Consider the following 20562-nt stretch of genomic DNA (forward strand, 5'->3'; position numbering starts at 1 on the left):
TGTGAGAAGTGTACGGAAGGGCATGAGACAAAGAAATGTGTAGCATTGTGGAAATTAGTGGCAAGTGTTAATGTTAGGGGTGCCGATGGGGCCGGGGATCAGAAATGTCCAGTGCGAAAGAGGCAGGTTGAGGTTTCCAGGGTTAGAGTAGTGTAGAAGTTGTCATATGCTGAGGCAGTGAAGAAAGTAGAGGAAGATGGGGGAGGGACCCTGAAAGAAGTGATGTGAGTAGTAGATCTGTACCAGTACAGAGGGATAAACCAACAAGTGGTATATGTTTCAGTAATATTGGATTTTTTGCATTCATAGCAATGGCTATTAACTGTACTGTAGGGATGGAACAGTAAGTCGCAGAAAATGTAGGTTGTGCTGCCAGCTGCAGAGTTATTTGGGTGTGCGAGACTTGGCGTCAGAAGAGCTACAGGGTGTGTTAAGTGGTGGTGTCCCATCCTTTCAGGCTGTTGGCCTGAAGTAGGACTAAATAGATTTAAATATTGGAGAATGTTTTTTTTTTTGTGAGTGTAGTGTTAGATGGTAGGGTATTTATTTATTTTCAAGTAAAGTATAGGGGAGTTATACTCCAGTGTAGTAGGTGGTGGTAATGCAACGTTTTATTGGATGCCAACTGCCGTTAAACCGTATCGAAGAAGAAGGAATCACATGAGCGCGCACGGAATAGGGAAGGGGGTCACGTGAGTTATCGGATTCAAAACATCCTCGGCTGGCTACTTCTTTCCTGTTACCCAATTAACCGAAGTTGCTTCTGAAAGAGTGAGTACACTTGTGCATCCACTCAAATAGAACATCCGAATTTATTTCGTACTCAATATGGAACCAGACGTTGTATAAAGTTACTGTCACAGGTACGTGAGGAGCTCATACAAGCTAAGTTAGCTAGCAAGATACATAGGGAGCTAAGTTAGGTAGACAGCTTGCAGCTAGCTAACGTTAGCTAATGAAATTGCTCGCAATCTTTTATGTCGTATTTTAAGTTAGCTAGCGAGTGTCTCGCTGAATGCATTTCAGTTTCTGTGTATGCATTATAAAGTTTCGTAGGACTCGGAGACTGAAATTGAATACTTTTAGTTTGTTAGCTCACTAGCTAGTTACAACACTGACATTGCTAGTACTATACCAAAGATGGTGGATAAATGAAGGTAGTTCATTAAGGCCATTTACCATGGGAAAAAACGGTATGTATCCCATAGACACTAAAGCAATGGCACATGAGTCTTGTCTACTTAGCTATTTTATTGACTTTCATTGAACCAGAAAAACAGCGAGTGGTGTCTCGCTTTCTCTTCTGTCTCTGGTACCAGTCTCGTTTAATAATGTCGATGCAAGACTGGTTACTACTACATGCCGCGGCAACTGCCATTGAGGCTGCTAGCGCTGTCTCTGGCCCACACTCCAGCACATTCGGTGGCGGTAACGTAATGCACCAACGTTGAATGCCAACCGCCGAAAACCCCCACCTAAGAAGGATTTTAACTTTAAAAGAACTGCTGGAAAGCAGTGCTCGGCAGGCGGGGCAAACGACACTGGCAGTGTTCTAGCTCAGGGTTTCTCTAAACTCGTTTGGGGGCCCCTCTAGGTGCACGTTTTGGGTTTTGCCCTAGCATTAGACAGCTGATTGAAAGAATCCAAGCTTGATGATGAGTCAGTTATTTAAATCTGTGTAGTGCTTGGGCAAAAACCAAAAGGTGCACCCAGGGAGGGGCTCCAGTTTGGGAAACCCTGTCCTAGCTAGCTAGCAGTCTCAATGGGAGACCCTGTCCTAGCTAGCTAGCAGTCTCAATGGCAGTAGTAAGTGATGCGTGGCATGTAGACAGTTCTCGTCTCATTAGGCTAAACTCTGCTCACATGACTCTACTACTGCCTATCCAATGGCTCAGTGGAAGATGAAGTGTAATAATAACTAGCAGCTGTCACTTCATATTCCTTCATTTTCCACTGAGCTTTCACTTGCTGCACTTGGGTTGATTAGCTGGCTGGATCAATTTATTTCCTTGAAAAGCCACTAGATAGGCAGTAGGAGAGTCACTTGAGTAGAGCTTAGCCTAAAGAGTAAAGTTGACAACCTCATAGCTCAAATCAAATTTTATTTGTCACATGCTTTGTAAGCAACTGGTGTAGACTAACATTGAAATGCTTACGGTCCCTTTCCAACAATGCAGAGAGAAAGATAACACAAGGAATAAATACACAATGAGTAACGATAACTTTATACAGTACCAGTACCGAGTCGATGTGCAGGGGTACGAGGTCATTGAGGTAGATATGTACATATGGGTAGGGGTAAAGTGACTAGGCAACAGGATAGATAATAAGCAGTAGCAGCTTAGCTATCATTCATGTCAGCAGCACCACCCCTGGACAAGCTCGCTCGTTAGTTTTAGTGTATAATGAAAAGTATTTTTTCTATGCAGATTTATTTTTTATTTAAACCATTAAAACCAGGTCTGTCTTACTGAAATGCTGTTTAAAATTGTAATGCAACTTGATAATTTATATTCTGTTTCAAATGTCTTCACAGGAAACATTGTCAGACACAACCCCGCTCCTACATGTCCGCACTTACTCCTTCCATGGAAGGGTGAGAGAGTCATCCTCTGTGCTGATAGTGAGGAGGGAGTGGGACGACAGCAGGACAGTGTGACTCTCCTGTCTGTCACTCCTGTCTGTCAGGCCTGAAGAGTAGGTCACCATGGAGTGGCTAGTGTCGGCTGTAGAGAAGGACCTAGGGGTGGACCGCCGGCAGCTAGGTCCAGGGCCCCGGCCTCAAGAGCTGGTGGCCCTGGTCCCCACCCGCTGGGTGATGGGCCTAAGGGAGAGGAGGGTCACCCGTTGTGCCCGTTCAGAGAGCGCCAGTGAAGCAGAGATTCGCACTTACCTCCAGTGCTCCCTTGTGAAGCTGCCTCCTGGCTGGACCCGAGTGTGCATCCAGGGCCTAAGGAAGATCAAGCTGAGCTACAGGCTAGCAAAGGACCCAGGCTGCCAACTAGTCTCCCAGGATTCTTTCATGAAGACCATGCAGGGTGTATCACAACGTAATTTCAGGTATTTTTCCAGTTTTAATTGCATAAATACTTTAATTGTGAAATAACAACGTTATACAGTATTTTAAGAATTTCAATATAAGTTCAAATGTTAAACTCCTAATAAATTCACTGTAAAATGTGGCCCTCAAAATGTAATACATTTATGGATATGTCTAATAAAACATGGTTGAGTCGCTACCGTACTTATATCTGTTTTGGTCCTTTCACAGAAATCTGTGGTGCGATGCTCATCACAGCCACGTGCAGCCCTATTCAGGGGCTACGGAGCAGATGCATGTAGCAGCCATAGATGCGGTGCGCCAAGCGCTGCAGAAGCTCTTCTGCTCTACATTTGTCTCCATCCCCGTGTCGCCATCCCTCTCCCCTGCCAGAGATAAGGACAAAGACAACCCATTCTCCCCAAGCAGCTCCTCCTCTAAGCACCCCTCAGACCAACTGTGTCCTAATGTCCTCCCTGCTGAGTGCCTACTAGAGTCACCAGAGATGCTCTACGTGGTTCTCCCATACACCCAGTACTCACTCCATGACATCGTCACCTACAGCCCAGCCAAGCTGGCCAACAGCCATGCCAAAGTGCTGTTCATCCTCTACCAATTACTGATTGCGTTGCGGGCCTGTCAGGCATCGGGGCTGTCCTCTGGAGAGCTCTCCCTGCAGGACATAGCGGTGGACGAACAGCTCTGCAGCCGCCTCAAGGTCACCCTGGCCCATTATGAAGTGCTGGGGGACGACAGAGAGGCTGACTGCTATGTTACTGAGGGACAAGTGCCAAGAAGCATCAAGGCGAGGGACCAGGGCCAAGGTGTGTACAGTGACCGTGATAAGAGGCTGTGCAGAGATTGTTTTGATGAGCTCAAGTCCTTGGTCCTGGACTGGGTCCATGGTAGAGTCAGCAACTTCCGCTACCTGATGGAGCTGAACCGGTTAGCTGGACGGAGGGAGGGAGACCCTAACTACCACCCGGTCCTGCCCTGGGTGGTGGACTTCACTGTGCCATATGGGAGGTTCCGCGACCTCAGGCGGTCTAAGTTCAGGCTGAATAAAGGAGACAAACAGCTGGACTTTACCTATGAGATGACCAAAGAAGCCCTTGCATCAGCGGTGGCTAATGGAGGTGGGGCAGTCAGTATTATAGGAGACCTGGGTCTGGGTGGATCTGTAGGTGCCGGTGGTTCAGGGCAGTCTGAACACCTACACGTGCCCCATCACATCTCAGACGTGTTGTCAGACATCACCTACTATGTCTACAGGGCCCGGCAGACACCCAAGTCAGTGCTGTGCAGCCACGTCAGGTCTCAGTGGGAACCGAACGAATACCCAGCCAGTATGGAACGCATCCAGAGCTGGACCCCGGATGAGTGTATCCCAGAGTTCTACACAGATCCCTCCATATTCCGCTCCATCCACCCTGACATGCCGGATCTGGAAGTTCCCCCGTGGTGTAACTCCTGTGAGGAGTTCATTGAGGTTCACAGATGCCTCCTGGAGAGCCGAGAGGTGTCTCAGCAGCTGCACTACTGGATAGACCTGACGTTCGGCTACAAGCTGTCCGGTAAAGAAGCCGTGAAGGCCAAGAACGTGTGCCTGCACCTGGTGGACAACCACACCCATCTGACCAGCTACGGGGTGGTCCAGCTGTTTGACCAGCCCCACCCACCCCGCCTTGCCCCTTACCAGTACTCACCACCTGAACCCCCTCTCCTGGGCCCCGCCACTCTCAACGTGCCACCTCTACAGATCCCACCGCTAGATGCCATGGTGGACGGAATGGTCCCTGAGGCCATGGGGTGTGAGTCCAGTGGCTGGACCATGGTGGACCGAGATGAAGAGCTAGAACAAGGTATGGAGGCTCTGGACTCACTCAGTGGAGGGACCAACACTGGCACCTCCACTACCTCCTCTGTCCCTTTACCTCTCATCAGCACCGCAAGGTCTGGGGGGAAGACTGGAGGAGAGCACCCAGCCATGGTGGTGTCCCAGTCTCCCAGCTCTTTCCCTGGGGAGGGGACAGCAGGTAATGCCACCGGTGCCCTGGGCTCTGGCATACGCAGTGCCATGCTACAGAGAGGAGGCATCATAAACAAGAAGCACGGAGAGGGGAGTTTGAGTGGTGCCATCAACACAGAGGACTCGAAGATCACCCTGCCTGAGGGCTTCAGCCCCCTTCAACCTTTGGAAGAGCTGGAGAAACTTAACAACTTCCTGGTGAAGAGCCTCCATGCAGAAGTCTGGCACCAGTCTGACTCCAGGAAGGAGAGGACAGGAGCTCCACAATGTCTCCCCTCGCTAGCAGAACTCTACCAGAGGGACATGCAGGCTCTGGGCGTCCTCATAGCAGAGATCTTCTACTCGTCTAAACTGCGGGGTGTAAAACCAGGCACCCCCCTGAGTGAGCGCTTCCAGGCTGTGATAAAGCTATGTTCGGCCAGCCTGCGTGATGTGCCCCTGCCACTGCATCACGCTCTGGAGACACTGCTACATCTACGCCAGCACTCCTCCAAAGCCAACGTAGAGAAACCATGTGGCCCTCGACCTCTTCTTTTTAAATACGACCCCATTTATGAGGGTCTCCCACCCCCAAACCCCTGTCAGTTACTGAGCCCCATCCTCTCCCCGTTGCCTTTCCCCACATATTTCCCTGCCCTCCACCATTTCATCTACTCCTACCATTCCAAGATGGAGACCACCTGCAGCCTTCAAGGTCGCGATGTGGTCTTCCACCTATGGCAGCAGCTGGAGACACTGTTACAGGGAGTCATCACAGCTGAGGGGTTGGAGATCCTCCTGCCCTTTGTGCTGGCACTCATGCTAGAGGAGTCCACTGCTGTGTATGCTGCCTGGTACCTGTTTGAGCCCATCTCTAGGGTACTCGGGCCTCGAAACGCAGCCAAGTATCTCCTGAAGCCCTTGGTCAGTGTGTATGAGAACCCGCGGTGCCTCAGAGGTCGCTTCTACCTCTACACAGACTGCTTTGTTCTGCAGTTGATCGTCAGACTGGGTCTGCAGGCCTTCCTGTCCAGCCTCCTGCCACACGTGCTCCAGATCATATCTGGCTTCGAGAGCTGCAGCTCGGGCTCTGAGCCCCAATGGGAGGCCAGCAAAGGCCTGAGGGGAGGGGCATGTGACCTGGGAGAGGAGGAGGAGGACTACCAGGAAGGCAGGCCGTCCTCAGGCTCTGTGAGTGGGAAGGTCGGAGGAGGCAGTGGAGGGGCTGGGGGTGTAGGAGTGGGGGGAGACCCAGGGCTGGTGGACTACTCCTCAGGTATCAGCCTCAACGATCAGGTGTTCCTCTCAGAGGGGGAGGACTTCCAGAATGGCTTCTACGTCAACAATGGAGCAGGGGGAGCCGCTGGGGGGAAACTGCAGAGCCAGAACTCAGCAGCAGGAGGCAACGAGCAGGACCAGGAGTCTTTGAGCGTGGGGAGACTGAGCGACAAGAGCAGCACTAGTGAGGTCTCTATCGGAGACGCCGACTCCACTCGGGACCGAGCCAGTCTGAAGTCGGCTGACAGCAGCCAGGACCTGAAGCAGGCCAGCGAGGGAGAGGAGGGAGGGGAGCTGGAGGAGGAGACTGAGACTGAGGAAGGGAAGGAGAGAGGGACAGGGGAGGGCAGTGGTCCCAGCCTAGAACTGACTCTATCTGGCTGCACAGAGGAGACAGTGGCCACCCTGGAGGGAGAGTTTGTTAATGGCATGGAGCTGGAGGACGCACAGAAAGACATGGAGGAGGATGAGCATGACTCTTCAGAGGACTCGGAGGAGAAAGAGCACAAGATCCTTCTAGGTGAGATTCTACTGACACCATAAACACACTGTGGTGTTTCTTAGACACTGGAGCAGCCTGCCAGGGATGTTGGACTCAGTGTCTAGCTGGCCACTGTGGACCACAGGAGGATGGTGGCACCTTAATTGGGGAGGATGGAATTGTGGTAATGGCTTGAGTGGAATGGTATCAAATGCATGGTTTCCATGTATTTGATTCCATTCGCTCCTTTCCAGCCATTATTATGAGCTGACCTCCCCTCAGCAGCCTCCACTGCTGTGGACATGTAGGGTGGTGTGTAAGCACTGAAGACACTACCTGTGGTTTGGTTGTAGCCCTTGCCAATGTTTGTGATGACTGTTTTGTAGACCAATGTGGTTTCACTGTCGAAGGGTCTGACATGCATTGCTCCCGAGTTAGACAGAGGTGTAGAATGCCACCTTGGGTCTGCCTGCGCAGCGGACACAGGAGAGAGCACAACATGAACAATTGTAACTATTGTTCAATTCATCCTGTTTGTTCAATAAATCATGTTGAATGGGATTTATTGAACAATAGTTACAATTGTTTGTGTAAAATTGGTGTAAAATTCACATCTGTTTTACCTGCATTCTGTCTTCAGATCCCATACCTGGCTCTCACTGGTTGTCATTCTGGAATCCAAGGCTAAAATGACAAAGAAAAAAGGCATTCAACATTGAGAAACAATTAGGCCTATTTGCTCCAAAGTGCACTTGAAAGACATCCCACTGTCGCAGTCTGAAATATACCCTACCCTTCAATGTTTGTAGCAAGTATCTGATGTATGAATGCCTAGACTGTTACTACAGATCTTTTTACTCTACCATCACCCCAAAAGTCGTCTTGCTATAATATCACCCCAAAAGTAGTCTTGCTATAATATCACCCCAAAAGTAGTCTTGCTTTAATATCACCCCAAAAGTCGGTCTTTTTAATTATGTTAAATAGACCTAATGTTCCATTGTTCACATTTTCAACTTCTAACGAGAGTTCCAGTAAAATAATCTTTGCTGTTTGTGTGGAAAAAAAGGTTTTCGGACTGACAGTAAAGTCATATGATATCAACCCAATCTGTGGGTGAAAATGCGCTTTGGTCATGAAGTTTCACTTCCTTATGTTTTATAAAATACATGTTGCCTAGAAAAATAGGATTCTTCATGTTCTGGATTGTTCAGTGCTGTGTTGCTCTAACACATTACCATATCAGTTGAGACAGCTGTTGAGGATTTAGCATTTTGTGGTTATCTTCAAAGTTGTTTCCGCGGGTCGCAAAAAGATAAGTTATCATGACACAATCTGAACAAAATATAAAAGGCTTTGAAAATATAACGCTTGTTATACACTCTGTTGGCATTTCAGAGAGACGCTTGTTATACACTCTGTTGGCAGTTCAGAGATACGCTTGTTATACACTTGTTATACACTCTGTTGACAGTTCAGAGAGACGCTTGTTATACACTTGTTATACACTCTGTTGGCAGTTCAGAGAGACGCTTGTTATACACTTGTTATACACTATGTTGACAGTTCAGAGAGACGCTTGTTATACGCTATGTTGACAGTTCAGAGAGACGCTTGTTATACACTATGTTGGCAGTTCAGAGATACGCTTGTTATACGCTATGTTGGCAGTTCAGAGAGACGCTTGTTATACACTCTGTTGGCATTTCAGAGATATGCTTGTTATACACTCTGACAGTTCAGAGATACGCTTGTTATACACTCTGTTGACAGTTCAGAGATACGCTTGTTATACACTATTTTGGCAGTTCAGAGATACGCTTGTTATACACTTTGTTGGCAGTTCAGAGATACGCTTGTTATACACTCTGTTGACAGTTCAGAGATACGCTTGTTATACACTTGTTATACACTCTGTTGGCAGTTCGGAGATACGCTCGTTATACACTCTGTTGGCAGTTCAGAGATACGCTTGTTATACACTATGTTGACAGTTCAGAGATACGCTTGTTATACACTCTGACAGTTCAGAGACGCTTGTTATACACTCTGTTGACAGTTCAGAGATACGCTTGTTATACACTATGTTGGCAGTTCAGATATACGCTTGTTATACACTCTGTTGGCAGTTCGGAGATACGCTTGTTATACACTCTGTTGACAGTTCAGAGATTCACTTGTTATACACTATGTTGACAGTTCAGAGATACACTTGTTATACACTCTGTTGACAGTTCAGAGATACGCTTGTTATACACTCTGTTGACAGTTCAGAGATACACTTGTTATACACTATGTTGACAGTTCAGAGATACACTTGTTATACACTCTGTTGACAGTTCAGAGATATGCTTGTTATACACTCTGTTGACAGTTCAGAGATATGCTTGTTATACACTCTGTTGACAGTTCAGAGATACGCTTGTTATACACTCTGTTGACAGTTCAGAGATACGCTTGTTATACACTATGTTGACAGTTCAGAGATACACTTGTTATACACTCTGTTGACAGTTCAGAGATATGCTTGTTATACACTCTGTTGACAGTTCAGAGATACGCTTGTTATAAACTTGTTATACACTATGTTGGCAGTTCAGAGATACGCTTGTTATACACTCTGTTGGCAGTTCAGAGATACGCTTGTTATACACTCTGTTGACAGTTCAGAGATACGCTTGTTATACACTTGTTATACACTATGTTGACAGTTCAGAGATACGCTTGTTATACACTTGTTATACACTCTGTTGGCAGTTCAGAGATACGCTTGTTATACGCTTGTTATACACTCTGTTGGCAGTTCAGAGATACGCTTGTTATACGCTATGTTGGCAGTTCAGAGATATGCTTGTTATACACTTGTTATACACTCTGTTGACAGTTCGGAGATACGCTTGTTATACACTATGTTGGCAGTTCAGAGATACACTTGTTATACACTATGTTGGCATTTCAGAGAGATGCTTGTTATACACTTGTTATACACTCTGTTGGCAGTTCAGAGATACGCTTGTTATACACTTGTTATACACTATGTTGGCAGTTCAGAGATACACTTGTTATACACTATGTTGGCATTTCAGAGAGATGCTTGTTATACACTTGTTATACACTCTGTTGACAGTTCAGAGATACGCTTGTTATACACTATGTTGACAGTTCAGAGATACGCTTGTTATACACTATGTTGACAGTTCAGAGATACGCTTGTTATACGCTTGTTATACACTATGTTGGCAGTTCAGAGATACGCTTGTTATACACTCTGTTGGCAGTTCAGAGATACGCTTGTTATACACTCTGTTGGCAGTTCAGAGATACGCTTGTTATACACTATGTTGGCAGTTCAGAGATACGCTTGTTATACACTATGTTGACAGTTCAGAGATACGCTTGTTATACACTCTGTTGGCAGTTCAGAGATACGCTTGTTATACGCTTGTTATACACTATGTTGGCAGTTCAGAGATACGCTTGTTATACACTATGTTGACAGTTCAGAGATACACTTGTTATACACTCTGTTGGCAGTTCAGAGATACGCTTGTTATACACTTGTTATACACTCTGTTGGCAGTTCAGAGATACGCTTGTTATACACTTGTTATACACTCTGTTGGCAGTTCAGAGATAAGCTTGTTATACACTCTGTTGGCAGTTCAGAGATACACTTGTTATACACTATGTTGACAGTTCAGAGATACACTTGTTATACACTATGTTGACAGTTCAGAGATACGCTTGTTATACACTATGTTGACAGTTCAGAGATATGCTTGTTATACACTTGTTATACACTCTGTTGGCAGTTCAGAGATACGCTTGTTATACACTATGTTGGCAGTTCAGAGATACACTTGTTATACACTCTGTTGGCAGTTCAGAGATACGCTTGTTATACACTTGTTATACACTCTGTTGGCAGTTCAGAGATACGCTTGTTATACACTTGTTATACACTCTGTTGGCAGTTCAGAGATACGCTTGTTATACACTTGTTATACACTATGTTGGCAGTTCAGAGATACGCTTGTTATACACTCTGACAGTTCAGAGATACGCTTGTTATACACTCTGTTGACAGTTCAGAGAGACGCTTGTTATACACTTGTTATACACTATGTTGACAGTTCAGAGAGACGCTTGTTATACACTTGTTATACACTCTGTTGGCATTTCAGAGAGACGCTTGTTATACACTCTGTTGACAGTTCAGAGATACGCTTGTTATACACTTGTTATACACTCTGTTGGCAGTTCAGAGAGACGCTTGTTATACACTTGTTATACACTTGTTATACACTCTGTTGACAGTTCAGAGATATGCTTGTTATACACTCTGTTGGCAGTTCAGAGATATGCTTGTTATACACTCTGTTGGCAGTTCAGAGATACGCTTGTTATACACTTGTTATACACTTGTTATACACTCTGTTGACAGTTCAGAGATATGCTTGTTATACACTCTGTTGGCAGTTCAGAGATATGCTTGTTATACACTCTGTTGGCAGTTCAGAGATACGCTTGTTATACACTTGTTATACACTTGTTATACACTCTGTTGACAGTTCAGAGATACGCTTGTTATACACTTGTTATACACTCTGTTGGCAGTTCAGAGATACGCTTGTTATACACTTCGTTGGCAGTTCAGAGATATGCTTGTTTTTGTGAAATCTTCTAAAAAGAACAGGAATTTCAAATGAACATGAAAAGCATAAACTAAAATATGAAAATACTACACGTTATGTCTAAAAATGAATATCAATCTTACCTCTTGTTTTTTTTATGCCCTGCTGATCGGAGAAGAAAGATGAGTTCAACGGGAAAGTGAGCCTGTCAGGTGGCCACTAGCTGAAATTCTTGCACAGATTCCAACCTAGCTGATGCGACGCAATTTTCCTGAATTAAATTATTTTTTTGACCACTATTGATTTAGCCACTAATTCTGGCCATCCTACTATAGATCATCTTAACATCTTCAACTGTTTTAAAAGTTGTATGTTCTCTCACGTCACTCCTTGACTACGGTAGATATATCATACACATGCACACTGCGGATGATAAGCACCTTTGGTTTGCAGTAGTGCTCCCTTCAGTGTACGTCCTATGGTGACAGATTACCTGTGTTCTCTCTTCAGCTCCTCCACCTGTTTCTGTCCCTCAATTTGGCCTCCATGTTTCTCAGCTCCACTGTCTGTTCCACCACCATGTTTCTCAGCTCCGTCCAGATGTCAGGGCTGGTACTTTCACTCCCTTTGACCCTCCCTCCACTATCCCCCTGAGCCCATGCCCCAGACAGACAGACCAGCAACACCAGCAGAGTTACAGCAGCACCCTTCATTCTTAAACAATGCCTTGTCATGAAATCTCTTCAGTAGTGTACTGGGTGAAATGCTTTATAAACATTCAGAAAAGACCAAGTTGAATGCTACAGTGCTGGACTTTGCCCTGGACAAATGTAGCCTGAAATCCAGACCTATTGTTTTGCTAACATTATGCTCCTTCTATTATTTTAAGCCAAACAATGTTTGGAGTGGAATGTTTTCACAAACACTTAAACCCAGGCTAGGAAAAATGAGTACTGAACTTTACCCCACATGAACAGGCATGGCAGCAGATTTCAAGTTTTAGTTGCTCAGTTTGTTTTGATATCTCACCCCCACTGGGAATGGGCTTTGGCAGAGGTGATGGGGATTTTGTTAGGAGAGATTGGAAAGCTTTTTCCTCCAGAACCCAACTCGATTAGCAAGAGATTTGGTTTTGGGTGCTGAGAATATCAATTGTCAATGTTGTTGACTGTATATAACTGATTTCTCTCTACAGACACGGTCTGCAAGACAGTTAGATGGCTGTCTGCAAAGCTTGGACCAACAGTGACGTCTCGATATGTGGCCAGGAATCTGCTCCGGCTGCTCACCACCTGCTACATTGGTGAGTAACTGATCAATAGTCGGCACTGAAACTACAGGATTTGAAAATACTGAGGGGTTTGCTGTAACGGTCATACATACTATATTACAGAAAACACCAAGTCACAGCACTATCTATTGTCCTGGTTGAGTTATGACACAATCAGCCAGTTCACACTTCAAAATAAATGTGATTGTGCATACTACAGAGATCCTATTCAATTAAGATATCCATATTAAATCAGAGACTGTCATTCTATAGTGCCTACTGATAGAAATGGCTGTTTTTTTACCTCAAGTGTACCCCACTTGAGACCTCTCTCGTCTCACTCTAACCAATCAGGCCCGGAGAAGCACCAGTTTGTGGCTCCGGTGGCGTCTGAGGAGAGCAGCCTGGAGACTGTTGGGATGGGCAGTGTGTATGAGAAGAAGCCTGTGGTAGGAGACCAGACAGCAGGACCAGTTCTGGACTGTCTCATCTACATCGCACACCTCTATGGAGAGCCTGTACTCACCTACCAGTACCTTCCCTACATTGGATACCTGGTAATACTGTCTTTTATTTCATTGCCCTCGCTATGGCTGCATCCTAAATGGCTCCCTATTTGGTTGACTATTTTTGACCAGTGGCTGGTGCCATTTGAGACGCAACCGATATATACTTAGCTTTGTATGGTAATGGACTTTAGTATTTCCTGAGAGCTCTACACAGTCTCACTACTGGAGGTCATTCCTCTATTTTGGCTCAGTTGTAACCCTGTATGGCATGTTCCCCCCAGGTGTCTCCCCCTGTGTCGTGTCGTCTGAACACCCGTAAGGAGGCAGGTCTGCTGGGTGCTGTGGTTCTGACCCAGAAGATCATTGTGTTTCTGTCGGACTCCACCCTCATGGACATGCTGATGAAGATCAACCAGGACGTTCTGCTGCCCCTGCTGGACCTGCTCACCTCACCCAGGATGGGGTGGGTAAACCGCTTGCACACTAACAACTCAACAAGATCTCATAGTTTCCCTTGGGAATTCAACGTATTCTGGATGAACGTTTCTATTTTTGATGCATTAATTCCACGTGGTCACAGGGTTAAGTTTAGGTATTCATTCTGAGTGGTTATGACTGGTTTGGGGAAGGCTTAAAACAAAATAATTCAAACGTGCTATTACCGTCGTGTATCACGTATTCTCGCGGCTTACTAGAGCATTGTGAACTGCAGTGGTCTAAGCAGTGTGCTCTGGCTTGGAGCATCATGAGTTCGCTCCTGGTGCCGGGCAATCGTTTTTTGTGAGTGCTGAGGAAGGCGCATATAAACATTCTAGGGATCGAGGTCTATTTCTAGTGGTCAGGCTGAACTGCTCACTTAGCCCAGGATGGTTAACCTCATGCACCTTAATGCACCTCACAACACTCTAAAGGCACTTTTTACTGTAGTTTCCATTTATATACCAGAAATTGAATGTACACTTAACAAAAATATAAATGCAAAAATGTGAACGATTTTACAGAGTTACAGTTCATATAATGAAATCATTCAATTGAAATAAATTCATTAGGCCCTAATCTATGGATTTCACATGAATGGGAGCACAGATACGCATCTGTTGGTCACAGATACCTTAAAAGAAAGGTAGGGCTGTGGATCAAAAAAAGTCAGTATCTAGTGTAACCACCATTTGCCTCATGCAGCACGACACATCACCTTCACATAGAATTGATCAGGCTGCTGATTGTGGCCTGTGGAATGTTGTCCCACTCCTCTTCAATGGCTGTGCGACGTTGCTTAATATTGGCAGGAACTGGAACACACTGTCGTACATGTCAGTCCAGAGCATCCCAAACATGCTCAATGGGTAACATGTCTGAGTATGCAAGCCATGGTATAACTCTGACATTTTAGAGGCTGTTGGAGGTGGCTTATGGTAGAGAAAATAACACTTAATTATCTGGCAAAAGCTCTAGTGGACATTCCTACAATCAGCATGCCAATTGCATGCTCCCTCAATTTAGAGACATCTGTGGCATTGTTGTATGACAACTTCTTGATATGCCACCACAGGTAGATGGATTATCTTGACAAAAGAGACATTCTCACTAACAGGGATGTAAACAAAAAATATTTGAGAGAAATTATGTTATTGTGAGTATGGAAAATTCTGGTATCTTTTAAACCAGCTCACGAACATGGAACCAACACTTTACATGTTGTGTTTTTGTTCAGTGTAGGATTGGACCTTGGAGACGGACATTTTTCCCCCCACATAAATTCACATAGTGTTACATTGAGTTGAAATAGACAATGTGAAACAGTTCTATTGAATCTGCCACTCTGTTCTGTTCTCAGGTTCCCCAGTGGAGTGCAGACACGTTCGGCTGTGTGTCTGAAGACCCTCAGCCTGATGGCACTCATCTGTCTGCGCATCGGCAGGGAGATGGTGCAGCAACACATGGTAGAAACTCTGAAACGCTTCTTCACCGTCTTCTCCCTGCTGCAGTGCCTACAGGGACAGGTAAACACTGGCCTTACTGGAGAACAGGCAGTCTGACACTGTATATATTAAAAACAATCATGTTTAACTGAAGTTAGGCTGGTTAAAAGCCAGGAAATTCAAATGTATTAGTTTTGATATGTGAGCTCGACCTTTTGGCATATTTTAAATGGTGAGACTTTTATTTCATTCCATTGTTCTGTCCTCTCCTCTGTGTGGTGTAGATGGAGAGTGCCCCCCGCAGGGAGGTGGGAGAATACATCTTGTTGGACGTGCGTACGCCAGACGGGTTAGCGGTGACGTGTGAGCTGGGGGTTCTGGAGGAACTGCAGGCCGTGTTTAACCCTGAGATGGCATACGCCTCCTACATCCCCTTCTACTGCCTCATAGGTCTCACACACACACACACACACACAGACACAGACAGGTAGACACACACACACAAACAATCCATCTTAAAATCTGAATTCTACATGTTCCTTATATGTCCTTAATGGTACTCAAAGCATTGTGTCCTTTGGCCCTTCAAGGCGATGTAGCGATCCGTAAGCTGGTTTCCAACCACGAGCTGGTTTGGAGTTTGGCCCAGTCCTACCACTCCAGGGTGAGCCCTGGCAGTCCTAATGCCAACCCCCCAGCAGGGTCCAAGGACAGAGTAGAGATGCCCCCCTCCCCGGGTCTGGGACGCCATGTGGGCCGCAGCCCCTTCCCTGCCCCCTACAGCTCCTCCACACCCCTGGGTTCAGACACCCTCCCAGAGTCAGGCACCTTCGGCAGCCATCTGGTGGGCAACCGCATCCAGGTGGCCCGGGACTCTGAGCCAGTGTGTGGGAGCCCCAACCTGGGCCCGTTAGACAACTGGGGCCACCCCCGGTCTAGTCATACTCAGCCTGTCATCACATCTGCCTCCACTTTCACCACTCCATCCCTGGGCCCCTCCTTCTCCTCTTACTCCTGGATGGTGGGTCCTACCCCCGAGGACAGCGCTCTGAAGCAAGAGCTCCCTCGCAGTGGCCGCTCCCTGCAGGGCAACTGGCTGGCCTACTGGCAGTATGAGATCGGTCTCAATCAGCAGGATCCCCACTTCCACTTCCACCAGATCCGCCTGCAGAGCTTCCTGGGCCATTCGGGTGCGGCTAAGTGTTTGGCACCACTGGCTGGAGAGGACTACTTTCTCTCTGGCAGCAAGGACAAGACAGTGAAGCTGTGGCCCCTCTATAACCACGGCGACGGGACGCGGGAGGTGGAGCCAAGGCTGACCTACACGGATCATAAGAAGTCTGTGTTCTATGTTGGCCAACTGGAGGCGCTCCAGGAGGTGGTCAGCTGTGATGGCACCGTGCACCTCTGGGACCAGTTCACAGGTCAGTGGGGAGGAGACCTGTTGAGTTGAATCTCTGATTCTGTTCTGTTGGAGTACACAATGTTTTCCATTTAACCGAGTGATTTTTATTTTAATACCACTACATATTTAATTAGAATTAATAAGAAATTAGGTAAATAAAATGTGAAAGCTTCTGAACATACAGTATTGGGAAATAAAGCCCTCTGTGTGTCCAGGTAAACAGATCCGCTCCTATGAGGCCCTGGATGGAAAGAACCCCATCACAGCCGTGACCACCATGCCTGCTCCTCACTGTAGTGTGGTGTTTGGCAGTGCAGACTCTGTCCTCCGCTTCATCGACCCACGCAAACCAGGCCTGCAGGTACCTACCAAACCCAGCTGGCGAAGAACTACCCTGCTCACTTCCCTGTTTAGTCTCCATCCTTTTTATGTTAGTCTCGTGGTCTAGTCAAAGTACTGCACTATGTAGGGGATAGAGTCCACTTTGAGATGGAACCATGATTTTCTTTCTATCCCATGTAATTGATCAGTGTAATGGAATATAATAGCTTTTGCCTTTTGCTGCTTCTCTGCCTATTCTTGGCCTGCCAGAGACGATGCTCTTCCCATAAATATAGAACACTTATTTATACACTTATGCTTATATTGTCTATGGCGTTCCCTGTGTCCTCCCTTTGGACAGCATGAGTTCCGGCTGGCGTACAACAACGTGAGTGCCGGTCTTATCCGCTACCTGGCCGTGAGCCCTGGGGGGCGCACCGTGGCTGCAGGCTTCTCCTCTGGCTTCATTGTGCTGCTAGACGCACGCACAGGCCTGGTGCTGAGAGGCTGGCCCGCTCACGAGGGAGACATCCTGCAAATTAAGGTGGGTGTAGGTGTGTGTGTTCAGTCTGTGTTTATTGGTAATTTCACAGTGACTATTGCTAGAGCAGTGGTTCCAAATAAATACACATTCATGTTCCCGTTGGATAGTGATCATTTTTTACTGCGGTTAGCTATTGGATTTCACCAGCGGCATAAACAAAGGATATTGAGAGATATAGTGGACCTTGTCTCCTAGCACTGACTGCTCCCACTCTCACACAGTTAGTTATTTGGCCTGTGGAGCTTTGGTACGTAATGGGCCTTTTCCTATCAACATGTTTCTGCTGCTAGACATGCTGGCTGTGTCCCAAATGGCACTATTCTCTCCCTCTGAGCCCTGGTCAACAGTAGTGCACTACACAGGGAATAGGATGACATTTCAGACGCAGCCACGATCTCTGGCCAGTCAGTCCTTCACATGCACCTCAGGGAGTATGTAGGGCTATGAAATGTTCAGTGGTCAGGCAGCTGATATAAACAAGAGGCAGAGTTGCAACTTACTCTTTTATTCTGCTGTTCCATATTGGTGGGGGTGGTGAAATTTTAACGTGAGTCAAGGGACAGTTGTACCCGGGTTTGTTCAGAAGCAGTCAACAAAGCACTAGAGCTGAGCAAACTTGATTTAGCCCTGATTGGTGGGGTCAAGGATTGTCTCTGGCTTTAGAGGCTCAAGTTCAGGTAAATATGGACAGGAGTTACTCATTAGAAATGCTATACTGAGTCTCACTGGTCCATCCAGAAATGACCCAGTCTCCTCATTGCTGTAATATTTATGTATTACTCTCAGTACCCCCATATTTGAGGTGTGCCTTTGGCGGGAAACTCCTCAATCTAACACACCTCAATACCACTGATGATAGAAATGTCCTGGTAAAGAATATTAGAACACAAGTGCTCTTTGTCATCCAGTTATGTAAGTGTGGGTGTGAGCGTGGCTTGGTGTGGGTGTTTGTGTAAACACACACGATGCCCTGTTGCTGTTGTCTCTGGCTATGGTATCTGACTGTGGTCCTGTGTATCTTGCAGGCTGCTGGGGGAAATCTGATCGTCAGTTCGTCCACTGACCACACTCTGACCGTGTGGAAGGACCTGGAGCACAAGCCCCTCCACCAGTACAAGTGTCCCTCCGACCCGGTCCATGCCTTCGACCTGTACGGGGCAGAGATCGTGGCGGGCACCTTGGCCAACAAGATAGGGGTGTACTCCATGATGAACATCTCTGCCAGCCCGGCCAGCAGCACCAAGCTTAGCTCAGAGAACTTCCGTGGGACCCTCACCAGCCTGGCTGTGCTGCCCACCAAGAGGCTCCTGCTGCTGGGTTCAGAGAACGGGGCCATCAGGCTGCTAGCTTAGGGGCTAACGCATAACGCACTGGCTCAGCTAGCTATAGATTCTTCTGTTGACTTTTGCTGAAGGTGTCCTATTCCTAAAGCCTTTTGCCTGTATCCTGAGCCTCTCAGCTCCTCCCTGTGTGGGATCGAGGCTAGACCCACTGAGGCAAGTGGTGGGGTCCTCAAAACGTCCTTTTACAATGGTGAGGGAGAGAGGAGCACTAAGACAGTAGTTATGAGCCTCTAACTGAGAGCACTTTGCTTGTCTTCTCTGCTGTAGTCAACGACCAAAATAAAGATGAAGTGTTATGCCACTGTCGAGGATAGATCTACCCTACCGGGCAACGAAACACTTGATTATGACTATCTATAAATCTTATGTTATGAAGAAGATTCTTATCTGTGACTAGGTCAATATTCTGTTCAAAAGAATGGATCTGAGGAACTGCTCAGGAAGGTGGAGCCTAAAATGGCTCTGATGTAGTGTTTGCCCTTTCCAAATAGATGCATACCTACCAACCAAAAAGACTGATATTTCACACACCCAAACATACCATCATTCTCTCCCTGACATTAGATCGCACCAGATGCACTGAATAACTATGCAGTATTCGTAGATAAAATAAATAAAAATGTAAGTCTGTTTGCCATGTCTTTCTAAAAAAAAAGTAATTTCTCTCACCTTTTATTTAATTTAGGAAAAATATGTAAACCTACACACAACCTTTTCATTTGACAGTGTTCGTGCATCTTCCCCAGCTTGGCTTGACGAGCGGGACGGCGGTCACAATGTGATTCTTCAACCTGTTATTGCTGTGTGCCAAGGTCAAATCCTACTGCACAATAAAGAGCTCCATTATCAAGCTATTCTCATAGATCACATTTTAAGATTATTTTACAATGAAGCAGTGGTTTAATATTAGTGTTATTTCTTTTGGAATACCCTAAACCATGTTTGCCGAAAGATTAAAATGTTGATAGAAATAATCAGTTTGTGTGATATAGGCCTAATTAAAGAAAATGTTGATTTGATGTAAAGTATCATGATGAAACCAACTCCGACATTAAGCAAGCAATGTGTTTGGACTCTAGTCCATAACATAGACTAGTCAGCATAGCCAAGACACAATTTACTTTTATAATGTAATAAGTATGCCTTGTATGTGATCACAAATTGGCAGTGTACGAAAAGAATGGCAAGAAAAGCCTTTAAAAATAAATATATATTCATTTGTGATCGAAACTAACTCCTGATGTATTTTAAGTACTTAGGCAGAGGCATTTGTTATCTGACCCAATTTTGTATGTACCTTGTTATCCTGTTGCCAATGTTTTCACTCTTGTTCTTAGTCAACCTTCAAGACAGTCTACTTTGCGCACAAGGGTGTCTGTGCTCTTCTTTTATGACGTGCATTACCATCCTTGACCTCAACACAATCCTATAGTTGATTTTAGGAGAGAAACATTAACCTTGGCTCATCCATTTGTGTAACAGGCCACAAGTGTCACCATGTTCCCACGAGGCTCGCTCACTCAGATTTTTTTTTTTTTATGTTTCCTGTGACTTTTGTATTCTAATAATAAAAAATATACTTTGTTTTCAAAAGGAATCAAGTAACACCTTGATATTCAGAAAAAGGTCAAACTGATGTCCATTACAACATTTTGATGAGAAGTACACAAAGTGCTTATTTTATTTAACAGGTTTAATAAAATATTACCTACACAATGTGCTTGTTTCAGGTTTTTACAGAAATCAAAAATGTCTGTCCAATGTCAGTCTTCACCAAATCTTACTCTCTCATTCTCCTCTCTGTTGC

At 45.9% G+C, this 20562-nt stretch overlaps 1 protein-coding gene across 2 annotated transcripts; it reads left to right on the forward strand.

Annotated features, from left to right (window-relative positions):
- Window positions 1-692: 692 nt before the first annotated feature.
- On the forward strand, window positions 693-20471 carry wdr81 (WD repeat domain 81). Of its 2 annotated transcripts, none has more exons than XM_038973514.1 (12): window positions 693-771; window positions 2537-3060; window positions 3272-6846; window positions 12637-12744; window positions 13066-13268; window positions 13502-13683; window positions 15058-15223; window positions 15427-15592; window positions 15733-16566; window positions 16763-16908; window positions 17230-17412; window positions 18438-20471. In XM_038973514.1, the coding sequence occupies exons 2-12, from the start codon at window positions 2708-2710 to the stop codon at window positions 18762-18764; spliced, it is 6243 nt and encodes a 2080-aa protein (XP_038829442.1). In that variant the 5' UTR covers window positions 693-771; window positions 2537-2707; the 3' UTR covers window positions 18765-20471. The 2 variants fall into 2 exon arrangements, with proteins under 2 accessions (XP_038829442.1, XP_038829443.1); XM_038973515.1 differs by having other exon boundaries at window positions 735-863.
- Window positions 20472-20562: the final 91 nt, after the last annotated feature.

The sequence above is a fragment of the Salvelinus namaycush genome, chromosome 34, assembly GCF_016432855.1.
Source record: "Salvelinus namaycush isolate Seneca chromosome 34, SaNama_1.0, whole genome shotgun sequence".
In the NCBI taxonomy this organism is placed as follows: Eukaryota; Metazoa; Chordata; class Actinopteri; order Salmoniformes; family Salmonidae; genus Salvelinus; species Salvelinus namaycush.

Coding starts and splice junctions, on each gene's coding strand:
- wdr81 (XM_038973514.1), top strand. CDS start 2,708: ATGGAGTGGCTAGTGTCGGCTGTAGAGAAGGACCTAGGGGTGGACCGC. Junction 16,909..17,229: donor CACGCAAACCAGGCCTGCAG/GTACCTACCAAA, acceptor CCCTTTGGACAG/CATGAGTTCCGGCTGGCGTA. Junction 17,413..18,437: donor GAGACATCCTGCAAATTAAG/GTGGGTGTAGGT, acceptor TGTATCTTGCAG/GCTGCTGGGGGAAATCTGAT.